The sequence below is a fragment of the Leopardus geoffroyi genome, chromosome B1, assembly GCF_018350155.1.
Source record: "Leopardus geoffroyi isolate Oge1 chromosome B1, O.geoffroyi_Oge1_pat1.0, whole genome shotgun sequence".
NCBI lineage: Eukaryota > Metazoa > Chordata > Mammalia > Carnivora > Felidae > Leopardus > Leopardus geoffroyi.
The window spans coordinates 139,624,622-139,651,080 of NC_059327.1; the positions used below are offsets into that span (position 1 = coordinate 139,624,622).

At 34.9% G+C, this 26,459-nt stretch overlaps 1 protein-coding gene across 3 annotated transcripts in view; it reads right to left on the reverse strand.

The window, feature by feature from the left end:
• The window catches only part of CFAP299 (cilia and flagella associated protein 299), a 585,014-nt gene that overhangs the window by 342,017 nt on the left and 216,538 nt on the right, over positions 1–26,459 (reverse strand). For 2 of the 3 annotated variants that reach the window (XM_045473614.1, XM_045473616.1), the window contains exon 3: positions 16,116–16,206. In XM_045473614.1, the coding sequence (XP_045329570.1) occupies positions 16,116–16,206 (91 nt within the window). The remainder of the gene's footprint in view (positions 1–16,115; positions 16,207–26,459) is intronic. The other variant, XM_045473615.1, reaches the window with a different exon arrangement.

Here is a 26,459-nt window from a genome sequence, read left to right on the forward strand (position 1 = left end):
TAGAGAGAGAAGGAAACACAGACTCTTAAGGAGGCTCTGGGCTCTGAGCTATCAGCACAGAGCCCGACACAAGGCTTGAACTCAGGAGCTGTGAGATCATGACCTGTGTCTAAGTCACAGGTTTAACGCATTTAACTGACTCAGCCACCCAGATGCCCCAATCCTCATATAGCTTTTATGATTAGAACATGAGATTATCTATAAAAAAAGACTGTCAATTATTTTGTATGGTTTTTAAATTTTTAATTTTAAGTAATGATTTTTGTTGTTTACTGTATTCTAAAAATGTTCTAAGCACTTTGCCAGCAGCGGTTCCTTTAATATTCACATCCATTTTACTAACTTGTTATTGTCATTAATCCAATGGGCAGATAAGGAAACTGAGATATAGAAAGGAACAGCACTTGTCAGTGACTGAGGGAGGGTCATCCTGCACATATCATTCACAAACATGCCTTTTTTTCTTTTAACTTTACATGATGTTTTTAAGACAATCCACACTGATATATAGAGTACACCTACTTTTCACATTGATTGCTGTGTAATGTCCCATTTTATAAATGGGCCACAACTTGTTCTCATGTCTATGAACACTTAGGTTCTTTTGATATTCTAAGTAATGCTACCATGCATGTGCTTGGAATTACCTTCTCATACATGATTGACAGTTTCTCACAGATACATATCTACTAGTTTAAAGATTATGCACATCTTTCTCTTTATCAGACCTTATTAAATTGGTCTCTGAACTCTGCCTAACAATGTATGAAATGTTGAATCACTGAACGTGATTTCTTACTTCTTCACATCCTCACCCGCATTTGGCAAGATCTGCCATTTTATTTTGTTTCTTATCTGTGTATGTAAAATATATAACTCACTTTAATTTTCATTTATCTGATTACGAGTACAGTAGAGCATGAATCGATTCATGTTCCTGTGCCATACTGTCTTAACAAGGGTAGCTTTTTAATATGTTATTATATGATAAGACTAGTTATCTACAACATTACTCCTATTTTTGTTTTCCCATTATTTTTAGAAAGCGTAGCATATTCATTTATTAAAGATAACTAATGGCCTTAATTATGAAATAATTTTTCTGTAATTAAGTCCTTTCCTTTGAGAATAGGACATAGCAATAATATACACATACATATATGTGGCAGGTACCATGACCAATAACATGTTGCTTTCCTTCTGCCACTCAGATGGACCATATTTCCCAGTCTTCCCAAATAAGTGTGACCATATGACCGAGTCCAGGACAGAGTACTGTAAACCAGATTTCCAGTTCTGGCCTGTAAAGAATCTTCTGAATGATTCTTCTTTCTCTCTCCCTTGAGTGGTTCTCAATATCCAGAGCATTTTCAGAAGCTAAGGAATAAAGATAATGGAGCTTATCTACAATACAGGTCCCTGAATAAGTACATGAAACAGAAAAAGCCCTACTGTGAGTTTAACATGAATAAGCAACTGAGCTAAAGTGAGAAAGCAATAAATTTTTATTATATTAGACCATTAAGATGTTTTTTGTTTTCTTATGTAGCTCATTTTACCATAATTAATACTTCATGTATATATTATATGTAATATATACAGGATTATATATAATTATATATATAAAGAATTATAGATATAATATATAGAGAATTATATATTAAATAAGGATTATATGTGTATATATATACATATATATACACATATATATATTCATATAATCTTTTATCTGAAAACTCTGGAGCTAGAATTGTTTTAAAACTCAGAATATTTTTCTTTTACCAAGGTAATATGGTAGGTATACATATATAAATCAACATTCCCAGGTAAGCCTAGGATAGCATCCAATAACCAAACACATTACTTTTTCTGCAATGAACCAAAGGGACAGCCAGACTAAATGAGATAAAATCTATAAATAGTCTCATTTCAGATCAGGTTTCATTGCCCAATTACTCGGTTCCAAATTTTAAAAATTTCTTTGGTTTTCAGAACTTTAAGGATTTTAGATTGGTAGTTAAAAGGAATGTGGACTTAAGCGTCACATAAACTTTATTGGAGCATTTGCTATGAGTAAATCAGCAGGACTTTTACCATTTTTGCCCTTATTTTTGTTTACAAAGAGGAGCAATGCATTCTTAGGTTATTCATACTTCTATTAATGTCTAAACAATCCTATTACATTTCATTATTAGACAAATAGCTAAAGTCACTTGATTGCGTAGAACTTTGGGAATTATAGCAACTCAATAATGTGACCAAGCAATTCATTTTTCAAATTTTAGCGACTTATGTCAATTTTCTTCTTTTTTCTATTCCACAAGTGCCCAAAAGCATTCAGATAGACAAATGCCATATGATTTCACTCATATGTGGAATTTAAGAAACAAAACAAATGGGTAAAGAGGGGAAAAAAGAAACAGAGAACAGCAAACCAAGAAACAGACTCTTAACTATAAAGAACAAACTGATGGTTACCAGAAGGGAGGTAGATGGGAGGATGGGTTAAATAGGTGATGAGGATTAAGGAGTGCACTTTTTGCGATGAGCACTAGGTGATGTATGGATGTGTTGAATCACTATGTTGTACGCCTGAAACTAATATTACAGTGCATGTTAACTAACTGGATTGGATATTAAAACTTTGAAAAAAAGATTGCACTAACTTTGAAAATGCTCAGTGTTTAGAAAGTAGTAAACTATATTCCCACTCCTATGACCACAGTTTTTATATCCACAAACATGTCTTTCATGAATGCATTCTGACATGATGCTGGTTCTGAATCATGAGTAGATTCGCTGCCTTGATTCTGTCAGTCCAACAAAACAGCACCCATTACATATGGGAACATGTACTAGTGGGTATAAGATTTAAATGGAAAAGTTTATTATATATGCAAAATTTCTGGACCCAAAAACCATGTTTGCACTTATGATTATTTGTAAACGAAGAGGACTTTGCAGTAAAATACGTTTTATTTTAATTCAAATAGCTGGTCTCATTTTAGAAATGGGACACTAAAGAAGCAATTAAAGCTTCATATAAAAATGATTGATAAATTTAAATATCTTAAACAAAAATACTTTTTTGCGTATATACAATTACATTATTGAAAGAGTAGCATTCTTTTCTTTCAAAAATGGCTAAAACTAACCTTTTGCATCTGCAGTGCATGTTGGCAGTGTCCCTCCCAGATCCCCTTTCCCAGGTTGGTGCACCCAGCTCCAGATGCTGCAGGTGTTAATGGCTAATGGTTCACACCTGCTCTCTCCTCAAAAAGAACTGCCCTTATCTGACCTGAGCCACTTTACTCCCTCCTTCCCCAACCCTTTCGGCGGCTGATGATTAATTGATAGACACAGGAAGGGGGAAGGAGAATATATATATAGCACACTGCCCCTCTTGCCTCCAGGAAAAGCAAACTCTGAAACAATTCATGCGGTGGTGCTTCCTGTGTGATCCGAGTGAAGCTAGATTTCCACTGAAATCACATCTCTGCCCACTTTTGTCTTCTATACTATCATGCTTCCATCATGCCCTTAACGGGTTTCACATGAGAGACCTTTCTCACTGAACTCCTTCCACTAAAATCTGCATCTTAGGTTCTACTTCTAGGGAACCAGAAGTAACAAACCACATATTACAATTTATTTTTTACAGAATACATATTCCTTATATTTTATTAAACACCTACTAAGTATTAGTTTATTTGTGCCTTAAACATTATACAATTTTTTCTAGAAATATCTCAACTGTATGAAAATGATTGCCTCCATATTGTGGGTAGGAAAACTCAGGCTCTGTACAGTTGAAATAGTGTTTAGTGTTTAGAAAGTAATGGTTAGCCTGTAATAAGTGGGAAATCCAAGAATCAACCCAGATTAACATGGCTCTATAACATCTGCTCTTTCCAAAATTTCTCACTATCTCTATATCATATTTTTTTTTATCTAGGAACTAAAGAATTAAAGATCTATTCAACTATACTCTTTTCAGTAAAATGTAAGTTGATGTGCATTTTATTTTCCAAACACTGATGTCATTTGTTTAAAATGAAGGTACCATTGAATGAGTCATATAATTTCCATAAGGGTTTATTAATGGACAGGCATGGATTCAATTAAAAAGGAAATAAACATCTGTATAATACCTTCATTTTCTTGAAAGGGAACATTTTATAGAAGTTGGAAAATAGCAAGGAGGGAAAAGATCATGTCAGCACAATGTTACTGGTCATATACAACGCAATCTTATGTTTCATAGAGATTTCAACACAGGAAATGGGTATATTAGGAACTGCCTAATTCATAGGTTTTCCTTACCCATGTACAGTGGTTTCTTTGAATGACTCTGAAGGAAAAGTTGTAAGCAGTGCTTTTATACCAGCTTCAATAATGCATATTTCAAAGCCCAAACTAGTCAGCCATGTAACTGTTTACACAGTCAACATTCAGTGGGAAAATAAGTGTCAACAGGTTCCACTTTCTCAGCCCGGAACAGCATGTGACCTTTCATTACAATCCTCATGAGTCTCTGATTAGGAAGGGCATATTTTATTTTTGTGTTTTTTTTTCCATTCAATAAATTCGGATTCTTAGTTTACTACCATCTGAAAAAGGATAACTCACCCCAACCCATCCCCACTCTGCCACTTAGCCACTTAAAAGAGTTACATAATCCCTATTACATTAGAAATAGTGTAGGGAGGGTCAATGTCTTTTCCATCTTTGTTTATGGCAAATGGCAAAGTGGTTTGCAGAGAGTAGAAAAGTAATAAAGTAGACTGTGGTTTCCTATAACATAAAACAAAATCCATTACGTAAAGTATTTGTTTTAATATTCTGATTTCTATAATATCTTGCTAATGGCCACCAATCTTTAGATCTCTAACAAAATCTATATCTGATTGTCTTAAGGAAACCTTTCAACTATCTTTTCTAAAAAGAGATGCAAAACTATTCAGTGCTTCCCTTGAAAACTATTGCATGTTTTCTACAATTTCTTTTTTATTCACTATTGTAGCTCTAGCAACACTAAAATTTTCTTTTACTGCAGGAATCACATTTGTTAAATATTTGTCATGTATCATGTAGTGTGCCAATTTTCTTTTCTGAATTTTCTTTTCAATAATCAATATTATGATGAGGGTATTCTTTTACTCCCTATACTATAGAACAGGGTATTTGGTTTGGAAAACTTAGCACAGACCTTTTGTGATCTGTAATACTGGGTAAGCAATAAATCTAGACCTTGAATCTAGTTCCTATCCACCTCTAACTTGTATGCTCTTAACCACTCGAATACAGTAAATCTTCTAATGCTAGGATCACACTTGTCTCCCCATTAAAAATTATCAACTGCTCATGCCCTACTGAATCCCCCAAATAGAAACACAAGAATAGTACTCAACCCCCATTTCCTACATCAAAACAAATAACATGCTTTGCAGTTATCTCCAAAATTACTGAACTCCATCTTTATCCACTATTCATTCTGTCATTTCTTTATCCCAGCCTTTTATTACCTATTATCTAAAATGTTATAGTGGCCTTTCAGTTGGCCTCCCTTCTCTTATCTTGTTCCCCACTCCTGCAGAGATATTTATTCCCACCTACTGCTGCCAGTGTATTCTTAAAATGCATGTCTGATCACATCAACCATTTGTCTAAATTCTTTGAGTGTTACTCATCATCTACAGAGCACTGTCTATGCTACTGAGCACAGCACAACAGAGCCCTTAGAGATGGCTGTTGCCTATCTCTTTGGCTTCCTGACCTTTTACTCCACATTAATTTGAGACATATTTACAATGTAAAATTGACTGGGCTTGGTGACCAAGTGGATGTAAGATCTGAGGAGTAGAGGAGGAAAAGAAAATTAACTTCAATGCATACAAATGTAAGCATCTGAGGCATAGCAATGTGTAGATAAACACTGGAGTAGACTTTAGGAGATCTTCTTTCTTCAGTTATCTACTTAATATTTCAACAACTTCTTTGGTCATAACAACTCAAACTCAATATACCCAAAAGCAGATCCATGATCTCTTTTTGCCCCATTCCTGATCTTTGAGTGCACCATATTTATCCATCCATCTCTCCAGCTGTAGAGGCCAGTTATCCATGTCCACTCCCTTTGTTTCAACCCTGGTCTTAACTATATCTTGTCACCACATCCTTTTCAATATTACCATCTAAATATCTCTCAAATCAGTTCTCTTTGTCTTCCGTCTCATCTTCCTGATCCAAGCTATTATTTCATCTTTTCTAATCTGATTTTGCATGTATTGGCATGTATCTTGCATGTTTTATTCTCTCTGTAGTTCATTCTCCATACGAAGATGTCCTAATTATTTTGTCTGAAAATCTGATATCATCTCCTGATCCATTTATATGCAATGAGAGATTTTTGTGTTTTTCCTTCATAGCACCTGTCACAGTTGTAATTTTGATTTTTTGTATGCTTACTTGATTATTGACTTTCTTTCCCAAGCAACTCTTAGCTTCATAAGGCACTTGAAATCCATTTGTTTCTCCAGAAGTCAGTATAATGCCTAGTATAGAATAGCTATCACTATTTAATGAATAATTGAATAAATTAATTAATAGACGTACAGCAGTGGATCCATGGGGCTGGATGTATAGGATCTGGATGATTCCAAGGAAAAATGTGCATAGTGGAAAGGATGCAGCTTCAAGTAGAGGTATAAGGTAGTCAGCTCAAGAAAGAGAATGAAATCAAAAGTCAGAAGGAAGAAAACTAAAAGATAATTATATCATAGATACCAAAATAGGAGATAAACCTATTGATAAACTATGTAAAGAAAGCTCAGAGTAATCTAGAAGGAAATAGAAAACTATTGTCTCACACTGACCCATTTTACTTCTTTATTCTAATTTCCACCTAGTATTTTCTTCACACAAACATCACATTTTGACCACTAAAATTTTCTTTAGTCTCTATCATAGACATGAAATGTTCTCAAGATATTACATCTTCATTCAAGCAACCTCTATAATTTTACCATTTCTGTAAAGGTATTTTTGGACATTGCAAGGGAAAAAAGAACACTCTTAATCTCAGCTTCATTTAAATATTTAACTTATTTAACACTTTCGCTGATTTTTCTAAGAAAATGATTTCTCAGAAATCATTGTGTGAATATTTCACATGAATATCTCACGTATTCACACAATACGCTTAGTTATCTGACTTTTTAAAGTTTTTATTTAAATTCCAGTTGGTTAACATACAGTGTAATATTAGTTTCAGGTGTACAATATAGTGACTCTACACTTCGACACAATATCCAGTGCTCATCACAGCAAATGCACTCCTTAAGCCACATCACCTTTTTAACCCATACTCCCTACCCACCTCCCTTCTCATAACCATCAGTTTATTCTCTATAGTTAAGAATCTTTTTCATGGTTTGCTTCTCTCTTTCTCTTTTTTCTCGCCTTTGCTCTTTTGTCTCTTAAATACCACATACGAGTGAAACTATATGTTACCTGTCTTTCTCTGACTTATTTCCCTTAGTGTAATACTTTCTAGCTCCATCCATATCATTGCAGATGACAAGATTTCATTCTTTTTTATTGCTGAGTAATATTCCATTATATATATATATATATATATATTCCATAATAATATTCCGATATGTATATATATATATACATATATACATGTATGTATATCTTCTTTATCCATTCATCAATTGATGGGCATGTGGGCTATTTCCATAATTGGACTATTGTAGATAATGCTGCTATAAACATCAGGGTGCATGTATCTCTTTGAATTACTACGTTTGTTTTCTTTGGGTAAATACCTAGTAGTACAATTGCTGGATTGTAGGGTAGGTCTATTTTAACTTTTTGTGGAAACTCCATACTGTTTTCCAGAATGGCTGCATCAGTTTGCATTCCCACCAACAGTGCAAGAGGGTTCCTCTTTCTCCACATCCTTGCCAACACCTGTTGTTTCTTATGTCGTTGATTTTAGCTATTTTGACAAGTGAGAAATGATATCTCATTGTAGTTTTGATTTTATTTCCCTTATGATAAGTGATATTGAGCATCTTTTCATGTGTCTATTGGCCATCCATATGTCTTCTTTGGAAAAATGTCTATTCATGTCCTCTGCCCATTGTTTACTTAGATTATTCATTTTGGAGGAGTTTCATTTTATAGATTCTTTATATATATTGGATACTAACCTTTTTTTTTAAAAGAGAGAGAAAGTGCACAAGTTGGGGAGAAGACAGAGGGGGAGTGAGAAATAATCATAAGCAGGCTCCACACTCAGCATGGAGCCTGACACAGGTTTCTATCCCAGGACCCTGGGATCATGACCTAAGCCAAAATCAAGAGATGGACGCTCAACTGACTGAGACACCCAGGCTCCCCTGACTACTAACCCTTTATCAGATATATCATTTGCAAACATTCTCTTCCATTCTGTAGGTTGCCTTTTAGTTTTGTTGACTGTTTCCTTCACTGTGCAGAAGTTTTTTTATTTTTATGTAGTCCCAATATTTTATATTTGCTTTTGTTGCCCTTGCCTCAGGAGACATATCTAGAAAGAAGGTACTAAAGCTGATATCAAAAAAGTGACCACCTTCTCTTCCAGGATTTTTATGGTTTCAGGTCTCACATTTAGGTCTTTAATCCATTTTGAGTTTATTTTTGTGTATGCTATAAGAAAGTGATCCAGTTTCATTCTTCTGCATGTAGCTGTCCAGTTTTCCCAACACAATTTGTTGAAGAGACTGTTGTTTTCCCATTGGATATTCTTTCCTGCTTTGTCGAAGATTAATTGACCATATAGTGGTAGGTTCATTTCTGGGTTCTCTTTTCTCTTCCATTGATCTATGTGTCTGTTTTTGTGCCAGTACCATACTGTCTTGATGACTACAGCTTTGTAATACCGCTTGAACTCTGGAATTGTGATGTTTCCAGCTTTGATTTCTTTTTCAGGATTGCTTTGGCTATTCGAGATCTTTTGTGGTACCATACAATTTTAGGATTGTTTGTTCTAGCTCTGTGAAAAATGCTGGTGGCATTTTGATAGGGATTGCATTAAACGTATAGATTACTTTGGGTGGTGTAGACATTTTAACAATATTTGTTCTTCCAATATATGAGTATGGAATGTCTTTCCATTTTTTGTGTCATTTTCAATTTCTTTCATCAGTGTTTTACAGTTTTCAGAATAGTGGTCTTTCATCTCCTTAGTTACTTTATTCCTAGCATCTTATTGGTTTTGGTGCAACTGTAAATGGTGTTGATTCCTTAATTTTTTCTTTCTGCTGCTTCATTATTGGTGTATAGAAATGCAACAGATTTCTGTACATTGATTTTTGTATCCTGCAAATTTACTGAATTCATTTATCAGTTACAGAAGTTTTTTGGTGGAGCCTTTCAGGTTTTCTGTATATAGTATTATGTCATAGAAGGAACATACCTCAACATAAAAAAAGCCATATATGAAAAATCTCACACCTAATATCACCCTAAATGGGGAAAAGCTGAGAGCTTTTCCTCCATGGTCAGGAACAAGCCAGGGATGTCCACTCTTACCACTTTTATTTAACATGGTACTGGAAGTTCTAGCCACAGAACTAAGACAACAAAAATAAATAAAAGGCATCCAAATTGACAAGGAAGAAGTCAAACTCTCACTATTTGCAGATGACATGATACTGTATACAGAAAACCTGAAAGACCACCAAAAATCCATAAATTTATGTCCATCTACACATCAGTGTGATTTGCCTCAGAGCTTCTGGATATCTAGAACCAAACTTACTTAATTTTTTTTTCCAAGCACTTATCATAAACATGCACTTAATGAATGCCTCACTGTGGTGGTAGTGTTAAAAACTTCATTAGCATAAGCAATTAGAAAATTACACTTTCTCAGGAAATAAATCTCCTTATAAATGAGAAAGAAATGGTTAATTATTTTAGTTTTTAAAGAATTTTTAAATCTTTAATATAAGAATCATGAGGTAGAAACATTTTCATACATGCATGGAACACATTTAAAATATATTTAGGGGCATCTGGGTAGCTCAGTCAGTTAAGCATCCTACTCTTGATCTTGGGTCAGGTCATGATCTTACAGTTCATGAGATTGAGCCCCATATCAGTCTCTGGGCTGACAGAGCAGAGCCTACTTAGGATTCTCTCTCTCCCTCTCTCTCTGCCCCTCCCCACCTCAAAATAAATAAACTTAAAAATTTTAATTTAATTTAATTTAAGCTAAATTAAATTAGTTATTTTAGTAGGAAAACATTGTATCTGTCATATGAAGCACTACATACTTAATAAAAATCCTTTTAACATTTTGTATATGAATTGTACATAAGTCTCAATGTTCTGTCTAATCTAAAACAAGAGTATTTGTGGGCAAATGTAAGGAAAGGATGTGTGTGTTTTTGTATAAAGTATTTATATATGTATATATATGCATATTCACAAATTATACATACACTTATATGCAGTATATACTACATATGAAATTCAGAGACATTCATAATATTGATTATTGAATTAAATCAAGTAATCTTCAGATTAATACAAGCTTTACTTAAAAATGATTTATCTAAACAATATTTAAGTCCATAGCATTTGACCCACTGATTCACTGAAACCTTTACTTACTGTTTTAAATGTTTATTTATTCTGAAAGAGAGGGAAAGGGAGAGAGTGAACACACAAGAGCAGGGGAGAGGCAGAGAGAGAGGGAGAGAAAATCCCAAGCAGGGTAAGCACTGTCAGCATGGAGCCCAACGTGGGACTCAATCTCATGAACCATGAGATCAAGACCTGAGCCAAAATCAAGAGTCAGGCACTTAACTGACTGAGCCAACCAGTTGCCCCTCCACTGAAATCTTTAAAGGAATTATATTTCCAAGAATTTGTATTCCTTTAGTAACAGTTATACAAACTTTTAATTGTCATAAAATGCTGTTCCTTCCCAGGTCATAAAGCTAAGACTACATGTCTATGCAGTAGGTTTGTAGAAATGGTATGAGTGTATATAATAAGCAAGTAATCCTATAACTTTAGCATTGAAAGTATTAGGGTGGAGGCCCACTGGGAAGTGGGGACAGAGAAGAATGACGTTTCCCCAAGCTCTAGGCTCTATAGCAGAGTAAATTCAAGGCCTAAATGGAGAAAACTAGTAAATCAATTTTGCAATTAGTTGACCAGAGAGAGAAAGAGAACACCCAGAACAAGATTCAATTACACCAAATAGCATTTGAAACCTGGGATCACCCAACTTAACAATAAAATAAAAAGTTGTGAGTGTGGGAAAGTAAATCCAATCTTTTTCTAATTTCCTAGATGCATTTAACAAAAATTACCTAAGAAAATTGCTATGGAATTAGCCCTTCAAGCCTTATTAGGCCATGCAGATCAATCATGTCAGTTCTAAAACTATATCATAATTTTTCCAGCGTGTACTTTCATTAAAATGAAACAAAAAGAGTAGCAAGTGAGCCTCTGGGTTGAAATTCTCCATTTATTTTGTACTCACTATGTAGAGAAATACTAATGCTTAGGAAATAGTCATGTCCCTTGGAGAGTTCAGACCTCATAAAATTCACATATAATTTCTGCTGACAGCAAATTAATATAGATTCAAATCTCATGAATATTGTATACTTTATAGGACTACTTTTAAAAAGCATATCCATTTACTAAATGGCTTTTAAATAAGCTTGTGATCGTCATAATTAGCTTTGTCTAAAATATGTTGTATTCTCTTATAGTTTTCTATAAACCCATTTGGAGTCTGCTTTAAGCCTAGAGTAGAAAATAGAAAATTAAGCCTTAAATGCCACTCTTGATATAATGATATGTATTCTGCTGATTACAATAATACCACAAATTCAAAGGCCCAAATAAATGACCATGTTTTTTTCGTGTCAGCAAACTATGAGTCTGATAAGATTCCAATTTCAAAATCAGTGACCACCCATCCAACATACAATGTTAACTCTTTAGCATACTCAATAAAAGTTAAATCTGAGGCCTTCTCTATGGAAAAGACAAATCCATAATGATGTAATTAAAGATCATTCAGAGCAATAATGCAGAAAAAATAGATACACTCATAGCAGAGCTGTCTCATCTCCCCAAACTCAAATTCACCAACCAACTTAGCTGGTGTGCCTATAGATCTTTCTTCTCTCCTGCTATAACTTTACAAATGGCTTCTGCCCCTCTCAAAGACAAACCCTTCCCTAGTGTTCTGGACCCGATCTTCCTTTTAAGGACTTCTTTTCATCAATCATTTCCTTTTTCTCCTACACCATCAATACCCCTGTCTCTACTGGATCATTCCTATTAACATAAAACATGGGTTAATATTATCCATCTAAAATTAAAACACAACAAAACAAACTGCTTGGACTCCAAGCCTTACTCCAGTGACAGTGCAAAAATCAATAAACAGTTGTTTCTCCCTATCTTACACACTTTTTTTCTTTTTTCTACCTACTCCAATGAGACATTTACCCATTCCCATCACTGAAACAGCCCTTGCCAATGTAACCATGATATTTACCTAGCCCAAAACAATGTCAAACTATTTATCATTTGTTGTGAGTTGAATCATTCCCCCCAGCTGTCCAAAAAAGATATGTTGAAGGTTTAACCCTTGGTACTTATGAATGTGACCTTATTTGGAAATAAGGTCTTTGTATGTATAATAAAATTAAGATTAGATCATATTCAATTGGGGAGGAGGATCCAATATGATCAGTGTTTTTATGAAAATAGAAGACAGAAACACAGGTGCAGAAGGAGAATTGTGTGATAATGGAGGCATAGATTAGAGTGATAGGTCTACAAACCAAAGAACACCAGTGATTTCCAGAAACACCAGAAGTTAAGGAAAAGGCATAGAAGAGATTCTCCCCTAGATCTTTGGAGAGAACTTGGTTCTGCCAACATCTTCATTTCAGACTTCTGTGAAATAAGACTTTCTGTGAGAAAATAAGTTTCTGTTATGTTAAACCCCCCAGTTTGTAGTAACTTGTTACAACAGCCAGGGGAAACTTAGGCATCTTATTTGACCTCTCGGCAGCATCTGACATGGTGAGCATTCTTTCCTTTAAAATTGCTTCTTCTCCCATGTTTGTAGCATTGCTCCCACTTGACTTTTCTTCTACTTTTCTCCTACTTGCTACTTCTCAGTATTGTTTGCTGGCTCTTTCACACATTCCAGATCTCTAAATGTTGGGGTTTCGTAAAGATCATTGGACTTCACTTTTCTTTACCTATACTCTCCGCCTAGTAAATATCTGCAAGTCCATGACTTTCCATACCATTTAGGTATAGGTATCTTTCAGATTTATATTCTGGCCAAGACTTCTCCTCTAAGTTCTAAATCCCTATACGTAAAAGACCAATCAACTTCTCCACTTGAGTACCTAAGAGGCATTACAAAATTAACACTGCCAGCACGGCACAATTTCATTATTGATTCTCGAAACCAGCATTCCTCAAGAGTTCTCCTGCCACAGTGAGTAGCAACATCATCTACCTCTTGTTCAAGCCAAAACCTAGTAGTCATCTTGCTTTCCTTTCTTTAATATTCTACATCAAACACATCAATTAGTCCTTTCTGTTCTGCCACCAAAACACAGACAGGATTCAGTAACTTCCCTCTATCTCTAATAGTACCACCTTGTAAGAGTTTCACCTCTTGCTGGTTGATTACAAAAGCTCCCTATCTTACCTCCTTGCCTCTGTGCTAGGCCTCCTTCGCACATTTTCCAGCCCACACAGCAGCAGTGAGATCAATCTTTCTAAAGTGTAAACCAGATTAGGGTTACTTCTTTAAGTTGCCTATCAACTCTCTAGTTCAAAAATAGAAGAATATAAAAATTAATATTAAAGAACAAAATCAAAATTCCTTAAAACCTGTATGTTCTGGCTGTGACTTCCACTCTGACGTCATCTGTCTCTATAATCCCTTTCAATAAATATATTCCAGCCATTCTGGTCTTCTTACCGTCTTTGAATATGTCACAATTGCTATTATCTCAGGAACTTTTAATATGCTGTGCCTTTTTCCTGGGCTGTCTCTCCCTCTCAAATCATTATCTGTTTGGGGTGTCTCTCCCTTCAAATTCTGTGGCTATCTTCTTCACTTCATTCAAGTCCAACAGATGTCACCTCCTCAAAGTGATTTTCCTATATACTGTAGCGAAAGCAACCAACTACTCTCTATTCAATATCTTTTTATTCAATTTTATTCTTTTATGTTTTCCATAGTACCTATCCAGAGCTGAAATTAATTGTGCCACTTTTATTTTGCTTACTTATTTCCTATCTCCTTCTCTCAACTATAAACCCTTTAAGGCCATGGATTCTGCAGTACCTCAGTGTCCCAGGGACTAGAACAGTTCCAGGCATGAGCAGGTGCACAAGAAAATGTATTGAGTGACTGGCAAATGGATGGGAGGTGGGTAAGAAAATACATAAGTGTATCGTTTAGGAGGCTATGATAGCAATTTACTTAAAACAGAATGGTAGTTTGAATCAAAGTAAATGATAGTTGAGAGGGTGAAAAGTGAAGTGACTTGATTTATATCTAGGAGAAATTAGTGGTTCGTTCAACATGAGTGAGAGAGAGAGTAGGGAATCCATAGTGACTGACATGCTTCTATCTGGGTAAATGAGCGGATAAGTCTGCACTCATTATTAAAGGAAATTGCAATAGGAGAGAAAGACTTAAAAAGATATTTTTGAGAGGAAGTATGCCCCTTTGGTTAAAAATGTGGGTTTTGGGTCTCTAAAGCTATTTGTGTTTGTTGGTCTAATGTCTAACCATGGCCATTTTTTTCAACCTTATGGAATCAAATTTCCACCCTTACTATAGATGGAATTTTTCTTGTCAAATATATATATATATATCTAAATATATATATTTATATATTTATATTTATATATTATATTTATATATTATATATATATTTTAATCTTTATGGATTTTTTTTAATCCCTGTTTTGTTTGATCACTAATGATCATTTGCTCCTTCTTGTAAGTCCTTATGATGGCTTCCTGTGCCATCACATTCTTTTGCCTTTATTCCCATCTTTTTAGCTGCTCTTTCTATTTAGAGTCAGGTAAATTTCAAACTTTTCTGTTGTAATTTACAAGGCCTATCAGAGTTTACTCTTTATCCATATTTCCAACTTCACCTCTTAAACTTCACTTGTCCAACTCCTCCAAGAATCTCCCTAATTTCAAGTCCAGGTTAATTCTATTCAATAGCTGACCAAAATATGATCTTTTCTCTCTCTAAAGTATAGTGAGGATTTTGTCCGCATGTAAAATTTTCAAGGGCCCTGACAGTGAGAAAAATTCCAACTACTTTTTGAGAAAACTTTAGTAAAATAGACCTCCTTATACACATATTTTTCTGTTGCTATAAATTTTTCATCACACTACTTCTGAGGATTTTTCTGTAAGTCACATTTGTCTTTTTTCATCCTTGACTTGGAACATTTTAAGACCTACAGAAGACTGATATTACTAGTATTATATTAACAAAAGGTGAAAGTAAATATGTATTCCAAAAATATTAACACTTTTACATATATTATCTAGCATACATTTTAATATAGTAATAATATATTATCCATGGTGATTAAAAATTATGCTTCTCCATCATGTGGTTTGTATCACATCTCCAAATGTAGGACTACAAGGCAGACTACAGGACCATCTTCTGAAGGCAGTATGAAATCAGGTAGGCATAGGGCAAAACTTGGGGGACAGTAGATGATGTGACTTGGTAGAGCACACCAGGAGGCTGAGCTAGAGCAGGAATTTTCAGCATAAGACCAGCACAAAGAGTCGTGCATTTTCTCTACAATAGATGTATGGGATTCTATTTTTTATTCACCATTTGGGTACTTCCACAGTTGTAAGTGGGAATAAATTTTTTTCTATATAAATTGTATAATATATAAAACAAAGAGCCTTATTATATCCCTCATGAATTACTTCTCAGGGAAGATATTAAAATGTATATTATTGACACAAACTGTGCCTTTAATGTATACATTTTTAGGATGTAGGTACTCACGCTCACTTTTCCATTGTGATTGTCTTCTTCTCTCACTGCCAGAGCCTTCAGAAAATTATCTTGCAGGTCTTTACCAGCACTTGTTAATGTCCTGCAAAATGCAGGTCTTCAGTTATAATATATTAGAAAACAAATATATTAAAGGCACTCAGGGACTAACAACCGCACTTCTTTATTCCAAGTGACAATTCCTTATAACACAAAAACTATACACACAATCATTATAAATAATACACAATTATTATAATTTACTATATTCTTCGATATAATTTTATACAGTTATAGAATCTTTACAAATAATTGGAGTCAAGTGCGTAAATAATATATATGTCTATATCAATACTCAAGCCAGAAACAGTTGATTTCATTTACATGCCCATTTTATTCTTTTTATCATTCCATGCAAATTCAGTGTATTTATACCTCTCACTACCCACAATAATTTTAGATTGCCTACAATTTACATATAATTTATTTACTTAATATAAGCAAATTAGAACACTAGAAACCTAATCCAATTCCCTTACTGAGATAAAGCATTAATCTTAGCTCTATGAGGATATAAACAAAGCAAAAAAAAAAAAAAAAAAAAAAGGAAACTAAGTTGAGTTATCTTTGTCAGATAAAAAGAAACAGGGGTGCCTCTGGCTCAGTTATTGGAACATACATCTCTTGATCTCAGGATTGTGAATACAATCCCAACATTGGGTGTAAAGGTGACTTAAAAATAAAATCTGGGGCGCCTGGGTGGTGCAGTCGGTTAAGCGTCCGACTTCAGCCAGGTCACGATCTCGCGGTCCGTGAGTTCGAGCCCCGCGTCGGGCTCTGGGCTGATGGTTCAGAGCCTGGAGCCTGTTTCCGATTCTGTGTTTCCCTCTCTCTCTACCCCTCCCCGTTCATGCTCTGTCTCTCTCTGTCCCAAAAATAAATAAACGTTGAAAAAAAAATAATAATAAAATCTTTAAAAAAAAGAATTCAAGAGAAGTAATAAAATGAGTAAGCTGGGATGTAATATACAACACAGTGTAACTATATTAACTATAATTAATAATACTGTATTGTATATTTGGAAGTTGATAAGAGTAGATCTTAGAAGTTTTCACCACACAAAAAAAGAATTTATAACTATGTGTGGCAATGGATATTAACTAGACTTACTGGGGTGATCATTTATATACACATATATACATATATTGAATCATTATGTTGTACATCTGAAACTAATATTATATGTCAATTTTGTCTTGATAAAATAAATTTTAAGAATTCAGGAAAGAAATGGCTATTCCTGGAACAATTTTTTTTTTAAATATTAATGATATCAGGGCACCTGGGTGGCTCAGTCGGTTAAGCATCTGACCCTTGATTTCGGCTCAGGTCAAGATCTCACGGTCATGAGATCAAGCCCTGTGTCAGTCTCCACGCTGAGTGGAGCCTGCTAAGATTCTCTCTCTCCCTCTCTCCCTCCCTCTTCACTTGTGCCTCAAGCTTGACCAATGCCATTTCACCTCATGAGATTGTATGCCATAAACAGAGAGACACAAGAATAAAAATCAGTTGGGGTTATAGTGTCTGTTTTTAATTCCTACTACATAGCTACTACATTCCTACTACATTCAGCCTTTTCTTCCTATCCATGATAATAGGTATCGGTACTCCTCCAATAAATTCATTTTTTTGTTTAGTTCATTAGAATTAGTTTCTATTGGGGCGCCTGAGTGACTCAGTTGGTTAAGCGTTTGCCTCGTATTTTCGTCTCAGGTCATAATCTCATGGTTGTGAATTCAAGCCCTGCATCAGGCTCTGTGCTGACAGCATGGAGCCTGCTTCACATTCTCTCTCTCCTTCTCTCTCTGCCCCTCCCCTGCTCACTCTGTCTCTCTTTCAAAAATAAATACATAAAGTTAAAAAAAATAAGAATCATTGATATATATCATTGATCAATTATATAAATGATATAAGGTTTTGGTTGTGAGCAATCAAAACCAACTATCTTAATTAGACAGCCATTGTATTCCAATTAAGATAAGCTTTTCAATTAAGATACTCTAGAGTCCTGGGGCGCCTGGGTGGCGCAGTCGGTTAAGCGTCCGACTTCAGCCAGGTCACGATCTCGCAGTCCGTGAGTTCGAGCCCTGCGTCGGGCTCTGGGCTGATGGCTCAGAGCCTGGAGCCTGTTTCCGATTCTGTGTCTCCCTCTCTCTCCGCCCCTCCCCTGTTCATGCTTTGTCTCTCTCTGTCCCAAAAATAAATAAACGTTAAAAAAAAAAAAAAAAGATACTCTAGAGTCTTAAAGATTTCCACATAGTAAGTCTCCCCCCACCTCCCACCCCAAACACACCTCGTTTTGTTGTAAATCCTCGGATTATTACAGATAAATTGTAGTCAAATTTGATTACCAACCTCAATCCCACAACAACCAAGGTAACATATCGTTATCCATTTTGCATGCTTCCTTTAAATTTATCTTCTATAGTTTATGTATACACTTGTATAATCATAAAAACATACATAATATCATTTGGTGAGTTGTTCAATTTATTATATATTTTGCACTTATTGTTTTATTCCTATTGTTGTTATTGTTCCTGGGAACAGATGCTTATGAGAGTGCCGAGGAAGATCAAAATTATTCCCAGGTATATCAGACATGAAAAGCTGGGAGAATAGTTTTTAGGTACTATCTGTTAATGAGAAAAGAACTCCTGATATTCTGCCAGGCCTGGCTCTCTTGTTAATGACTGAGGTTTTTAACAGACATCTAGGCCAGACAGGAAAAAGAAATAGTAAGAAGTAGAATTCTTGCTGCCCCTGGGCACTCACTATAACAAACACTGACCTCCCCTTTCCATAAAAATTAAGCCCTAGCTTTTAGCTGGGCATGAAGCTTCCTGGAATAAAGATTGCATTTCCTAGCTCCTCTTGAAGCTAGGTAGGTCTGTATGGCTAACTTTTGCACAATGGATTCCAAATGAAAATTATATAAAACTTCTTAGAGGAGGGAAGGTACACTTTCTCCTGTAGCTGGAGAGCAATATAATGACTGTTGCTGGCTCCAGCTGCTATCTGGACTTAAATTGGAGGCCACCATTATGGAGAAAGAAGCAGTGACCCTGACACCCAGGAGCATCAGTCAGCCTAGATGGGTAATATCTCCACTGCTGAAATATGAGACTGAATTTACATTTTGTTTCGGATACTGTTTGGGGGATTTTTCTATTATTTTCACTAAACCTAATCCAAAATCATATACTCACCATATGAAATTTGCTCACCCTTCTGAAGAAAGATGCTGTGGAATTGGCCTGGTGAGCAAATTGGACTTTAACCTTATTTGCAACAGTCTAAAGATTTCCCAGGGGACTGTATTATTATGTAATTAAATTATTCCTTAAATAGTCAGAAAGTTAAGTCTTTTAAATGGAAGTATGAGGTAATGATAATTAAGCTGATATATAAAATGGGACATCAGTCTTTAATTCCCACTCACCAACTGATTAGTCCAAGTCACCACATTTTTCTGAACCTAGGTTTCATAATGGACTAAATAATCTCTAAGCCTCTAAGCACCTGTAAAACTTGTGATTTAAAATGATCATACTTGGGGCACCTGGGTGGCTTAGTTGGTTGAGTGTTCCACTTTGGCTTAGGTCAGGATCTCACGGGGAATCAGGAGTTTAAACCCTGCATCAGGCTCTCTGCTGTCAGCGCAGAGCCCGCTTCAGATCCTCTGTCTCCCTCTCTCTGCCCCTCCCCTGATTGCACTCTTTCTCTTTCTGTCTCCAAAATAAACATTTAAAATAAATAAATAAATAAATAAATAAATAAGATGATCATACTCTATCATCAATTAGCATATATCCTTAATTTGCAATTAGTCTAAAAGTGACTATTATACTGACATTATATTAAGATCATGCTGCTCCTCTTTTTTTTTTTAAAGTCTTACATACATAGACTCGTATCATTTCCTATAACCTCTATGAGAAATATAAAAGTATTTTTGTTACATAAACTGGGAACAGAAAGGATAAGATCTAAAGCTCCTAAGCTATATGCACCAGAGTAAAAACGTTATATAAATAATCGATTATTATACCATGCTACATCTGACAACCGGAAACTTCTCAGCAAGGGGAATTATTGAGCAAGAAAGTTATTGCAGTGTGTGGTAAGGAATTCTTACATCTTTAACATTCATTACTCTTACTTAACTAGATTTATTTAACAGTCAGTGACCTGAGACAACTTGCTTAAGTAAATATTACAAAAGGAGTCACTTCGTCAAGAAGTGAAGTAGGTCTGTTACAAAATATTAGGGTTATAAGTTTTATAAAGGCAAATACTCCATCTTTGTCATTTACACTCCACTATACTTTGAAAATGGATTAAAAGATCTATAGATGATTTAATTTTTTACCAGCCATGTTTAATCATTAGCTAATGAATTTTATATAATCACACAAGAATGAATCTAAATATATTCTTAATCCTCAACAATTAGGCTACTGTTTTTATGATTTAGTTATATTGTTTGTGTTATCACACATATTCGTATTACTAGATTAACACTCAGAGTAAATTTTAAAAAGAGGAAAAAAATAGAAAACTGTTAAAATAGAAATATTTCCATAAGTTATTTTCTTGAGTTCGCTTATTTTAAAGATTATAAATTCTTTCAGTAAATATTCATGAGCTATTAATCATCTTAAAATTTTAAATGTAAAATTGAAAGTTTTCTAATAAGCAAAGTTTGAAGGATCACTGGAATGTGTTGTAATGAGCAGTTTCTGAATAAGCACTGAATCAAATTTGAGATTAAATCGGTCTTAATAGAAATACTTTTTTTTTTTTATCTATTGGGAGTCTTTATACTAGTCTCTATGCTAGGTATTTTGCAAATACTTTCAATTACCTTCAGATCAAGCCCTAAGGGAAGACATGTTTATTTCTACTTTAGCAATAAACTTGATTGTAATCAGGTGGCATCAGTTTATAACTTGAATATCACTAACTCCAAAGTTTTATTCTACTATACTGAAGCCTCACAATATATCAAAACATCATATTGATATCATAATATTTTGACAGAAAACAATGAGAATTCACTGGTGAGATGAAACCTAAATTAACAGGAATGGGGATTGACCTTCATCAGAAGGTACCCCTAGGAATTATTAGGGGCTGATGGTCTTGAAATCTCTGTGGAAAGCTAATCAGCCATAATCATCATTCCAATCTAGCCTAGAATTCTGATCAACCACTTGTTCAGAGGTAGCTTTGATTTTTTTTTTTAAATCAGTAAAATCTAGCATAGCCCTATATTCAATAATTCTAGAATTTACTAGAATTCAGTAATTCAGCTCATCTGCACTTGTTTGAATATGTGATTCAACTTCTCTATGCATCAGTTGCTTTGCAATGATGTTTTTGTATACTTATTTTGGAAAAATTTAGTGGAGAGTAAAGTCATCTCACCAGTCAAATATTATCTTTGTAGGAAATTAGCACACATCTATGAAAATCAGTTTTCAGAAATACCTTTATTTCCATGGATAAGTTTACCGACCAAGCTATTTGTATTTGTAGGGTCTCAAACAATACAAATTTTGGTTTTAGAGGCCAAAATGGAAAATTGTTTGCAACTTTGATTAAAGATATGATTTGATTTATCAGTGTGTATAGTTTTAGACAATTTATTTGAGTATTAAATATGGGAGCTATATTTCTTTTTATTTTTTAAAAATATTTATTTAATTTTGAGACAGAGAGAGTGCAACAGGGGAGGGGCAGAGAGAAAGGGAGACACAGAATCCAAAGCAGACTCCAGGCTCTGAGCTGTGAGCACAGAGCCTGACACAGGGTTTGAACCCATGAACCATGAGATCATGACCTGAGCTGAAGTCAGATGCTTAACTGACTGAGCCACCCAGGCGCCCTTGGGAACTATATTTCTATTGCACTTTTATGTAGATCACCTGTTGCTTTGTCTTGTACATTTTCCCTAGGACAATACTTTTTTTTTTTTTTTTTTTTTGCTTTGCTTTTACATAAATTAGGAGGAAAGAAAATCCTACTTTTCCTCAAATCATGTTTTATAAATGTTTCTAACATTGATAAACATCTTCACATTCCTCCTCTCAATGTATTATTGTATACTTTGCTATGTATAATCAAGCTGGGCTGCTATAACAAAATACCATCGATTGGGGGTCTTAAACAATAGAAATTTATTTTCTCACAGATCTGGAGGCTGAAAATCCAAGGAGAGGGTACCAGCATGGTCTCCTTCTGGTAACTGCTCTCTTAAGCAACTCACTGTTTGTACTAGTATCTCATTGTGCTTTTATTTATGTATTTATTTGTTTATTTTGAGAGAGAGAGAGAGAGAGAGAGAGGGAGAGAGAGAGAGCAAGTGGGGGAGAGGTAGAGAGAGAGGGAAAGAGAGAATCCCAAGCTCCATCTCACAAACTATGAGATCATGACCTGAGCCAAAATCAAGAGTTGGACACTTAACCAACTGAGCCACCCAGGTGCCTCTCTCACTGTGCTTTTAATCTGCATTAATCTGATTACTTTTGTTTTGTTATATACATACTTTTTTTTCTAAATTGTGTATCCTCCAAAAGCTGCATGGATACCAACATTTGTAGAGAAGGACTAAAAGCAACTAATGAACAATTTCAAGTCATTTCCTTTGAGCATTAATTTAACAAAAGAATCTACCTTTGATATCTAAGGGATTATTTTTTAAAGATCTAAAACGGAAAAATAGTTGAGCTAAATCCAATGTGTGGTTTTGAGTTTCTTGTATTTTCTTGTAAACTATTCTTAGTGGCCCTTTCTTTCTTTCTTTCTTTCTTTCTTTCTTTCTTTCTTTCTTCCTTTATTTTTTTTTATTTAATTGAAACAAGCTTCCTTAGGAGTCAGGTGTATCAGGATTACATTTAGAGAGATTTATAGTTTAGGAATTTTTATACTACATACTGTGATCTCCATGGAATTTCCAGGAGGTCATCAATATATATTCTAATAACTTTCAGAGAAGAAAAAAAAAAAGACAACTTGAGAAATGAGATTCATTCATTGGTAAGAAGGAATGAGAATCAAATTTCCATTAAGATAAATGGTACCACTTGTCCCCTGCCCCTTTTCTATATGAAAGAGTTTATAAATTACCAAATGTAAAGCTATCAGCATCTCCGGGAAGAAGTTTCAACTATTAGAAGCACACAGAAGAAAAATAAGAAGTGCTAACATGCACACTAGACAGCTGTTTCTTTTCATATGCTATTTTGAGGAAAAACTAAGTGGGAGTCCTGAAAACTGTGCTATCTTACATCAGTCAAACTCTACTCCCCTGGATAGAAACTGGTGCTCTTCTTTGAAGGGAAAAAAATGGCCTGGCTTCTGTCTGAGAAAGTATCCCTGAACTCCTCTTCTTTTGGTATATCTGGCAAGTTTCTCTAGTTAATTCCTAAACATGGTGGGTTAAGATGTTCTCACACTTTAAGAGGGATTAAAAAAAAAAGGTTGCTTAGACAGTACATCAATGTTATTAGTCTCTAAATGTGATTTTATTCTGAAAGCACATTCAAATATAACTTTATTTTTACTCTCTTCTGGGAGGTATCTAAACCTTTTATCTGACTTGAAATATACTTCCAGATCTTCTGGCTATACAGTGAAAGCCAATAAGAAAGCAAATAAAGTAAGCTCTTATTTGCTATCCCTGCGTCCAGACTCCTCTTTACCTGTGGGAATCCTGCCTCATCATTCCATAGACCACTGAGCAAGTAGGCTTTAGAAAGATGAAGGCCTTCAGGCTCAGCATCTTTAGACTCTACATGCCTAATCTCAATGTGTGTGTCTCTAGTTAATAATATTTCTAAGATATTATATAAAGAGGTGTAGAATTTGATACAATGGAAGAGGGCCTGTCATAAATGAGGGTGGTGGGCTCCCATCAGAAAAGCATACAGATAAGGGGAGGGACTGTAGGGAAGAAGAGATGTATCGATGTGAGACTTTGGGAAGAAAGATACCTGAAGAAGACTGTTAGGAAGGCTTGCTGCGTTATGCCCTCTGTATAAACTCCTGTGTTTCCTCTCTAATAAAACTGGCAGAAGTTCTTAACTAAGAGGTTAAGTCTGACCTCTAGGGATAAAGAGAGTTTAGAAACGAGACAATATTAGAATGAGAGACAGAAACAGAGACAGAAGGGGAAAGGGGGGTGGATGGAAGTATCCCAGACTATGGTGCCATCTAAGGAAGGTTCAGCAAAGCCATATCCATATCTTGAACCAAAGTCAGCCAATACAGATTCATGGGTCCACCTTACTATCCTGGTCACACTCAGTCATTGGGAGAAAGCAGGCCAGGGTGGGGAGGTGTGGTTTTGGTGCAAATGCACAACAGGTTTCAAAAAGCAACATCTGAAGGGTTACACTTTCTATATAAGATGTATTCTTATCACAACCACAATCTCTCATCCAAACCCAAACTCTCCAGGTTCAAAAACACCAACATAATAACTTCATTTGTTTTATCAGAAATACAGTCTCAAAATAAAATTGCCAATATTATCATCAACATTATGCCTACTGAAAACACTTTAAGACTTTTTGCAGATCTTTTTCTCCTTAGGGTATATACTTCTAGGGATAAATGGCCAGATTACTGTGCTTTAAATACACTTCACTTAGAGAAGTTTCTTACTTTATGCTATGATACCAGCTAGATACACAATTAGGTTCATTTGTTGATTTTGTTTTAATTTGAAAGATATTTCCAATTCAGCCTTATAGTTACATAAAAATATTCATAGAATTCTAAAACCAAATCTATAATTTAGAGTTTTAGAAGTCTAGTTTCCATCTCCCCTAGTTCCATCTACCCTATTCCATTCTCTCCCTTCAATATAGAGCATCATTTTATTTTAATTCCAGTTAACATGCAGTGTTATATTAACTTCAAGTGTATAACATAGTGATTCAACACTTCCATGCATCACCTGGTGCTCACCACATGTGCCCTCTTTAATCTGCATCACCCATCTCCTTACTAACCTCCCCTCTGGTGACCATCAGCTTGTTCTCTATGGTTAAGATTCTGTTTCTTGATTTCTTTCTCTCTCTCTCTCTCTCTCTCTCTCTCTCTCTCTCTCTCTCTCCCCCCCCCCCTTTGTAGAGCATCATTCTTTAATTTTTTTTTTTTGAGAAAAAGAGAGAAAGTGGGGGAAGAGCAGAGGGAGGGAGACAGAGAATCTTAAGTAGGCTCTGTGCCCAGCACAGAGCCAGATGGGGGGCTCAATCCCACTACCCTGAGATCATCACCTTAGCTGAAGTCAAAAGTCAGATGCTTAACCAACTGAGCCACCCAGGTGCCCCTAGAGCATCATTTTAAAAAATATCCTCAAATTGCTTTTTTAACTGTTATTATTTTTAACATAAGCATATCTATTTGTCACCTAGCTAGCTATGTATTTACTTATATAAATAGTAGTCTCCTACACATTTTCCCCAACATTGCTGTTTCACTTAGCATTATATTCAGGGAACTATACCATAGGAGTAAGAGACATTTATAACTACTTTTTTTAGTTGCATAGTGCTCCACTGTAGGAATATATAACAGTTTAGTCACTTAGCTACTGATGGTCATTGGTTTGCTTCCTGTTATTTGCTATGATAAATATTGCTTCAGTGTTTAGCTTTGTGCATAGGTCAGTTCATATTTTTGTCACTATATTTTTGGGATAAATTCCTAGAAACAGGATTACTGGTCAAAGACTACATGAATATTTTATTTAGTTAAACACTCCCAAATTACCCTTCAATGGGGTTGGGGCACTTTGCAGTCCTCCCTACAATTTACAGGAAAGCTACTTTCTGCACAGCCTTATTAACAAAGTAGTCTGTAAAGCATTTAGATTTTTGCTGATCTAATACATGAGAAGCTATCTCAGCATAACTGTGTATTTATCTTATCACAGACAAAAGTGAACATATTTTCACACATTGAAAGACCACTTGCACGTCTTCTTTAAGCTGTATGTTTATACCTCATTTTTTCTATAGTATTATTGGCCTCTCCTTTATTTTCTTCTTTCAACATGAAGAATTTTAGCTCTTCTCTGTGATATAAGTTGCAAATATTATCACCAGCTTTTCGTTTGTCATTCTACTTGTGCTGCATTTTACCATGAAAATGTTTTATTTTATATTATTAATATGATCTGTAAATGGTATAAAGCATTCCCTTATTATAGATTTTGAATCACTTACCAATTTTCCATCATGTTTTCTTCTAGATCTTGAAAGTTTTCTTTTTTTTATTAATTTG